Here is an 8,767-nt window from a genome sequence, read left to right as displayed (position 1 = left end):
ATTAGAGGGATGAACAGAAGATAGATAGATATACAAAAAAACATAGAACAGCACCGCAATTATAGATGGTGGGTGCCATGCCTCCCATACTAAAATTCCAAATTTTTTAGTATATAAAACATAAAAATAGAGGTAGCACTGTAAAATAAATGCAAAACTGTTTGGACTTTAATCAACCCATATGGCAATGTTTCGGCTCACAGAACTTTTTTCAAGTCAGGCTTGAAAATAGTCCACTTTTTTGCATTTATTTTGGGTGCTGCCTCTTTTTTATGATGGATGGATAGATAGACCAATACACATACTCATGTGGAATGAAAATTCGCAATTATGAGCTATTAAAAACTCACTTTATTTCTAATTTTTTTGCATTTGCATGCTGCTTCCAATTTTGAAATAGATAGATACGTAGATAACATATTTAGAAAAATAGAGCAGTACCTTTAAGAAATGAGGGTGCACAGCCTCCTTACTACATACCAAACCATCCAGATAAAAAAGATATACTGGAGGTAGCACACCAAAAGAGTGTACAAAATAATTAATTATTTATAAGCCCATAGTGGCAATATTTTGGTTCCAATATGTGAACGCTTGAAAAAGGTTCACACATTGGAACCGAAATGTCACCACAAATAATCAATTATTTGTACACTTTTTGTGTGCTGTTTCCAGTTTTGCTTTATTACCTGGATAGATAGATAGATAGATAGATAGATAGATGGATAGATAGAGGGATAGATAGAGGGATAGATAGATAGAGGGATGGATAGATAGATAGATAGATAGATAGATAGATAGATAGATAGATAGATAGAGGGATAGAGGGATAGATAGATGGATAGATAGATAGATAGATAGATAGATAGAGGGATAGATAGATGGATAGATAGAGGGATAGATAGATGGATAGATAGATAGATAGATAGATAGATAGAGGGATAGATAGATGGATAGATAGATAGATAGATAGATAGATTAATGGTGAGCAGGGCCCTCACTCCTCTTGGTATCTGTTGAATTTTGTTATTCTGTAATGTTTCATATTGTCTGCACATGTCCCCTATGAATTATAAAGTGAATATGTTTGCGCTAAATAAATAAAAATTATTCTTATTATTATGATTAGGGATGATCAAATACCTCAAAAATTCGGCTTCGTGAATATCCGACGAATAGCTCGCCGCTATGCGAATATTCGATGCGCAATGTAAGTCTATTGGAAGCCCGAATAGTTCCGAAAAGTTGTTATTCGGGTTTCCCATAGACTTACATTGCACATCGAATATTCGCTAATATTTGAATAGCAGCGACCTATTCGGCAAATATTTGCGAAGCCGAATATTTGAGGTATTCGATCATCCCTAGTTATGATAGATAGATTGAAATTGGAAAGGTACCAAAAGAAAACTAGACAGATATAAATTGGAAAAGCACCAAAAAGCTAGTGGCTTCAAGGCCCTACTTACAAACATCCAATTGTAGACAGGTGAAAAGCAGAAAATCAGGCAGCAGTCAAAAAATTAGAAAAAATTTACCTTTATTCAGACTTTATGTTGTGGCAACGTTTCGGCTGAGGAAGATTGTTCACAACCAAAATGTCCCCACATCAAATGGGTTAAATAAAGGCCCGTTTATTTTTCTAATTATATTTTATTTATCTAAGTGTCGTCTGATTTTCTGCTTTATACCTATCTACAATAAGATTGGTAGCCAGACAGACAGATACAGAAGCTTACATTGCTCACAATAGAGTATTATTTGGCCATTCGTTCTCACACATTGATCCTATATTGAGCTTTCCCCACTTGTTCCCAGGTATGGTCTTCAGTTGTCTTCTGCGACCTCAGTGTGACCCTGGCGTCCTGCATGGACTGTGGGTGGGAAGATGCCATCCTGTTGTCACAAGTGTCACAGATAGGGTGGACTCAGTTTTCTACAGAAATAAACATTTAAATGGCAGCGTGTCCACTGAAACTTCCTTTGCCAAATACACTTTTGTCTCTTGATACATTTGATCTCCACAAAGGACACCTGAGATGACATTCACAAGTAGACTGCCTCTTTTTCCCTGACACAGGTCACTCTAAAGTTTCACCAACTTGTGTATACATTGCTTGCACTTTGTGTCCCAATAAACCAAAGACGTCTTGTTTCCTAAATGTGTCTTATTTTGTAGGGAAAAGGATTGTGATGCTTATCAGAGAAGGAGACATTGCAATATCAAAGGCCACCATGAGAAAACCTGGGGTCATGACTGAGGTGACTGTCTTTGATGTCACTCACCAATCAGAAATTCTGTTGTTGTAGTCAACAGGTCATTTACATGAGATTGCCGAGGGCAGATGGTGAGAAATAAAGAGATGAGACATGAGTATTATATAGTAACTATACAAAAATGAAGAAAAGTGGCCAAACAAATCCCAAAGTGGTGACAGGTCCAAAAACCCAACCCTTACTATGCTATAAATATATAAATACGGTATGTGCAGCTCTGAGCAATTGTTGGAATATCAGAATGGAGTACAAAATGCTGGATTAAAGGAATATATCTATATATCCTACATGCAATATTACAAATAAGGCTAGGTTCACATTTCCGTTAAATTGTATCAGTCACAATCCGCGGCTCTGGTAAACAACGCAATCCATTTAGCGGATTCCGTTGTGTCCCATAGACTTGTATTAGTGGCGGATTGCGACTGATTACCTTGCATTGCATCCGCTGCGCCGCGGTCAGTCGGGCGCAAACAACGCAGAATGTAACGTTTTTCGGGCCGTCAAAATTAACGCACTGCGCAGGAATCCGTCGCAATCCGTCAAGCTTGTAATGTTTGTCTATGGTGCTGGATTCCGTCGTAATCCGTCTTACGAAGGAATCCAGTGCTGCAATCCGTCATGCTCTACTGAGCATGCCCAGCATGTTTGGCACACCCACTGGGCTGTCCCAAACACAAACGGATCATGACTGATCCATCAAAAAACGGACGCACAGCGGATGTAACGGATGCGATGGATCCGTTTTTTCACAGGATTCCTGTGAAAGGAATCCTGTGAAAAACACATCCGTTGCGTCAGTTGACCTCTAAAAAACGACTGATCCATTGCTGACGGACCTGACGGATTTAAAACAACGGAAATGTGAACCTTCCCTAAATATTAATGACAGTTGGTACTGCATTAAATATTACACTTATTGATATATTAATATACATGTATTACACATATTATGCTGTGCACTTTATATACCATACATGAGATATTTTGTATCTTCTGGCCTCCATACTTACACTGAGTCCTCCAGTGACCCCCTGAACTTGTTGACACGTGCGTCTTTGATTTGATCAAGCCTTTGTCATTCACACTTTGAAAGTGAGAATTTGTAATTCTCCCAGTCAGATCCTCTTTTGAAGTGGATCAGTCTTTTTATATGCAAGAGGATGAATCTAAAAGAACAACCAACCTTACACATACTCCTGACACTGCTCATGTTCCCAGGCTCCACTCCTGATGACCTTTTCAACTGCTCACTAACCACACAAGAGGGGTACACTTCTCTAGATTGTACCCCTAAAAATATTCCATAAACCAAATAATCTATCATACTTGGCTAATCACACAAGTTTTCAATGACCAGAAGTTGCATTCTATTTATTTATAATTATTCCAACTTTATTTTGTATTAAAATATAGATATATATTTACAACAAATACAATCTTATAAATTCTGCCCTATGGCCAAATAATACCTGAAGTCCCTAAAGTCAAGTCCCTTGTTTCCTGAAAATAGCTTATAATCAATCAGGCACAGGAGGAAAAAAAAGCAATTTCAGGTGTAATAGTGCAAATTTAAATAATAAAAGGTAGCTGAGTCTTTGGTCATAGGCTGCATAGATATCAGTATATTGGGATAATACAGGAGTACATACATGGGATGACCCCCTATAGTAACCACAGTCATTAAGGCCATTATAAACAAACGAAATTCATCAGCAGTATTATTTGTTATGTTGCATGCGATATGCATATAGTATTTACTGCTCTGGGCATAGTATAGAATGAAAGAGCAACCATTGTAATATGTACAACTATGTGTTAAATACCATTCATATTGCAAAAGTCATTGCATAGTGCAAAGTCCCCACAGGTTTCAAACCTGAGTTGTAAAAGGTTCCTTTATGATGAGACATCACTGGAAGGCGATTGGGGTTCTGTCTTATGTAGAGACTTCTGCTTTTGGTCTACACAGACATTAGAAGAAGAAGGTCCTGAAGATGGGGAGCTTGGCAGAACCCCTTCTCTTTCCCTTTTCTTCTGTTTCATCCTACGGTTTTGGAACCAGATTTTGACCTGAGTGTCATTCAGTTGAAGAGAGTTGGCAATCTCTACACGCCTGGCTCTGGTCAGATACTTGTTAAAATGGAACTCCTTTTCCAATTCTGTTAGTTGTTTGGTTGTGAAATTTGTCCTCATTGTGCTGGGAGAACTGATGACTCCACACTCTGAAGGCATTGCTACAAATCCAACGACACAAAAGGTTACAATTTGCTTCAGTTTTATAGAAATAAGAAAAAAAATGTGTTTCTAATTAGCCTAAATATATGTTTTGTTACTGTAAATATTATTGTAACATATTGTATACTCTCCTGTGTTTTCTATATTAATATTTTATTTGAATTGGAATGTGGAAGATCTGGATAGATATAGATATATAGATGGATGGATGGATAGATAGATAAAGATAGATAGATAGATAGATAGAGAGAGAGATAGATAGAGAGAAAGAAAGATGGGTAAATAGATAGATAGATACAGATGATAGGAAGATAGATAGATAGATAGATAGATAGATAGATAGATAGATAGATAGATACAGATGATAGGAAGGTAGATAGATAGATAGATAGATAGATAGATAGATAGATAGATAGATAGATAGATAGATACAGATGATAGGAAGGTAGATAGATAGAGAGAGAGAGAGAGAGAGAGAGAAAGAAAGACGGATAGAGAGATAGAGATATGTGCCCCATCCATCCTACCTACAGTCCCCACCCTGGATGTGCCCCATCCATCCTACCTACAGTCCCCACCCTGGATGTGCCCCATCCATCCTTACTATGGTCCCTACCCATCATCCCCACAGTCCCAGTCCCTATTGTACACTTGCTTTGGCAAAACTAATTTGTATTTGGTCCTGCCAATAAAGCTTATTTGATTTGATTGGAGATATAGAGATATACGTATGGATAGAGATAGATAGATAGATAGATAGATAGATGGATAGATAGAGATGGGTAGATAGAGATATATGGATGAATGGATGGATAGATGGTTAGATAATGGATGGATGGATAGATGGTTAGATAATGGATGGATAGATGGTTAGATAATGGATGGATGGATAGATGGTTAGATAATGGATGGATAGATGGTTAGATAATGGATGGATGGATAGATAGATAGATAAATAGATAGATAGATAGATAGATAGATAGAGATATATGGTTGGATAGATGGTTAGATTATGGATGTATGGATAAATAGAAAGATAGATAAATAGATAGAGATGGATAGATAGAGATATATGGATGGATGGATAGATAGATAGAGATGGTTAGATAGAGATATATGGATGGATGGATAGATAGATAGATGGATAGATAGAAATATATGGATGGATGGATAGATGGTTAGATAATGGATGGATAGATGGTTAGATAATGAATGGATGGATGGATGGATAGATGGTTAGATAATGGATGGATGGATGGATGGATAGATAGATAGATAGATGGATAGATAGAGATATATGGATGGATAGATAGATAGATAGATGGATAGATGGTTAGATAATGGATGGATAGATGGTTAGATAATGGATGGATGGATGGATGGATGGATGGATAGATGGTTAGATAATGGATGGATGGATGGATAGATGGTTAGATAATGGATGGATGGATGGATGGATGGATGGATAGATGAGCTGACTTACTTTTCTTTGGAGCACTTCGTTTAACTTTCATCCAATCAAAAGTGTTTAGCGCAGCCTGTGTCTCAGATACTGGAGAGTTTGGTTTAGGATAAGAACCAGGAGAAGGCGAGTAGTTCTGAAAGTTTCCCGAATATATATCTAGATGCCCCTTTTGTGTAGCCAAATGATTGTCTTCTGCAAGGGTTTTGTAAGCCAATTGCCCATTGAGAAGGAAAGGTCCATTTCCTGGAAAGACCGAGCTGGTGTACTGGATGTGCCCTCCTGTGTCCTCCATCGGATGGGTAGATCCATAGGAATAGTCATAGTCAGAGCTGACAGGTAAGAAGTTAAAATCTGCAGGTGCAGCTGTGTCATAGGGAGCATCCAGACTGCATGGTGCGTAAAGTGCTGGAGCCTGGTGTGGAGGCGGATGAGTAGATGTCGGGTGGACAGTAAGTGGTAAATTCCCCATGCACTGATTGTCAGAGGCAGGTCCAGGGTAGGGCTGTAAAGGAGCATTTCTCTGGTCACTGCGGCAGAATTTGGATGAGAAAGCTACAACATCTCCAGGATAATCCAAGTATGAATTCATTTCAAAGTCCTCTATGGAGCAGTTATAAGTCCTTAGGTGGTGACCTCACTGAGCTCTTGGAGCTTCACCTGATCTTGTCTTCTGGACTTGTCTCATTGCTGAGGAAGTCAATATTGCCCTGTGTGGAGAGGTGGTCACAAGCTGCCCATCATCCAATCAGAAGCTGAGGATGCCTGGGGTCCAGGTGGGGCTCACAGCTGGTGGGACACTGGATGGACTTTTAAACTTTCTAAATGAAAGAGCTGAAGTGACCAGAAGTCCTTGGCATCTCATCCAAGCGTGGCTGCAGACACCACTCACAGTCCCTTTCTTCATCAGATCATCAGATCTTTAGATCTCCTCCTCCATCCAGTGGTCTCCTCACCATATCCCCTGTCACCACCAGTTCTCCAAGTGCCCAGACCTGCTCCCCTCACCCCAGACCTCCAGCACTATGGAGGGTAACCTCTGCTCTGCCTGACAGCACCTCTGCCTGTGATGGAGAGCACGGATAAGGCTGGAGTTCTGGAGGATTTCTCTGCAGATCAATAGCTTGAAAACTCTTATGAAACGTATTTGACGGTCGATCTTACACTTTACATTATTAATTATAGTTCATTATTTGCAGACAGTTGCATTTGTAATAAGTCCCAGGCATCAGCAAGTCCTCAGAAGCTGCGGCACACGCTGTGGACTGACAGTGTGCACAAAGTGCAATGTGGGCTCCTGCTTTCAAGGAACTATATTTTATAGGATAGTGATGATGATTGTGGCGGTTAAATGCTTTGCTCCAATCTCCCTTTTTAGCAGTTACTGCAGCTAATGGATGTGGTGTAAGGTTCAGGATGCTAATGGCTTTTCTGCTGTCCCCTGGTAATACTAAGTCTCCCTGCAAGGTAGAATGCATTGGACTGTGGGAGGAGGACACTGGAGAGCAGTCAGGGATCTCTGGATCTAGGCTTTATAGAGAACAATAAAACAATGTGATTACAATGCACTGGAGACACGAACTTCCCTTATGTCATTATACTCTGTGCCTGACCCTGCATTAAATCACACATGTGCTGGGTGATGTATCATCACTGTGCTGATATCACACTACAGCAGAAGATTAAAGCTGCAGAAATCTATCTGTACCTGGAGTTTCTGCTATATTAGTACTTGTGGATATGACCTGGGGCTGGGGCAGCTATTTGTTGGCATTTTATGGCATCTCCACTGGTAAAGTGTGTAGTGAATTCAGCACTATGTAAGCCAAACCTTTCATGTTTCTACACTACATAATAATAATAATAATAATATTTATTAATTTATATAGCGCTGTTAATTCCACAGTGTTCTACATACAATGGCACCTTTGTCCCCATTGGGGCTCACAATCTAGGTTCCCTATGAGTATGCCTTTGGAGTGTGGGAGGAAACTGGAGAACCCAGAGGAAACCCACACAAACACAGGGAGAACATGCAAACTCCTTGCAGATGGTGTCCTTGGTGGGATTTGAACCCAGGACCCCAGTGCTGCAAGACTGCACTGTTAACTACTGAGCCACCGTGGTTCCCTACATAAAGAAAGAAGGCAACAGAGTGTGCATTCTGTGTATATGAATGTGTGCAAGTGTTATCATGATAGTGACAGAAAGTATGATTTGTGTATTTGTTTGCACATGAGGATATGAGTTGTATGTATATAGTGTGTGTAAGAGATTGCATTAGGATGTGTATGCAATCCGTATGGATATGTGTCATGAACAGGTATATATATATATATATATATATATATATATATATATATATATATATGAGTTATTCACTTATATAGCATCATTAGTTCCATAGCACTTTACATGCAGTAAATCAGTAACACTGTCCCCATTAAGGCTCACAATCTAAACTCCCTATCAGTATGTCTTCTGAGTGTGGGAAGAAACTGGAGAACCCAGAGGAAACACAAGGAGAATATACAAATTCCTTCAAGATGTCCTTGGTGGGATTTGAACCAAGGACCCCAGAGCTGCAAAGCAACAGTGTGAACTACTGAGCCACTGTACAGTACTAACCACTGAGCCACCGAGCCACTGTGGTGTGTGTGTGTGTGTGTGTGTGTGTGTGTGTGTGTGTGTGTGTGTGTGTGTGTGTGCGTGCGTGTGTGCGTGTGTGTGTGCGTGTGTGTCTGTGTGTGTGTACACAGAATGTATAGGTATGTCTGTATTTCTTACGCT

At 39.6% G+C, this 8,767-nt stretch overlaps 1 protein-coding gene across 1 annotated transcript; it reads right to left on the bottom strand.

Moving 5' to 3' along the window:
* Positions 1-3,645: 3,645 nt before the first annotated feature.
* Positions 3,646-7,227, bottom strand: HOXD1 (homeobox D1). Its single transcript, XM_075318886.1, has 2 exons — positions 5,999-7,227; positions 3,646-4,514 (listed from the first exon to the last, which is right to left on the bottom strand). The coding sequence occupies exons 1-2, from the start codon at positions 6,567-6,569 to the stop codon at positions 4,177-4,179; spliced, it is 909 nt and encodes a 302-aa protein (XP_075175001.1). The 5' UTR covers positions 6,570-7,227; the 3' UTR covers positions 3,646-4,176.
* Positions 7,228-8,767: the final 1,540 nt, after the last annotated feature.

Source organism: Anomaloglossus baeobatrachus, chromosome 7 (assembly GCF_048569485.1).
Source record: "Anomaloglossus baeobatrachus isolate aAnoBae1 chromosome 7, aAnoBae1.hap1, whole genome shotgun sequence".
In the NCBI taxonomy this organism is placed as follows: domain Eukaryota; kingdom Metazoa; phylum Chordata; class Amphibia; order Anura; family Aromobatidae; genus Anomaloglossus; species Anomaloglossus baeobatrachus.
Note: the sequence above shows the minus strand (reverse complement) of the source record. Positions and strands in the feature narration are given on the sequence as shown.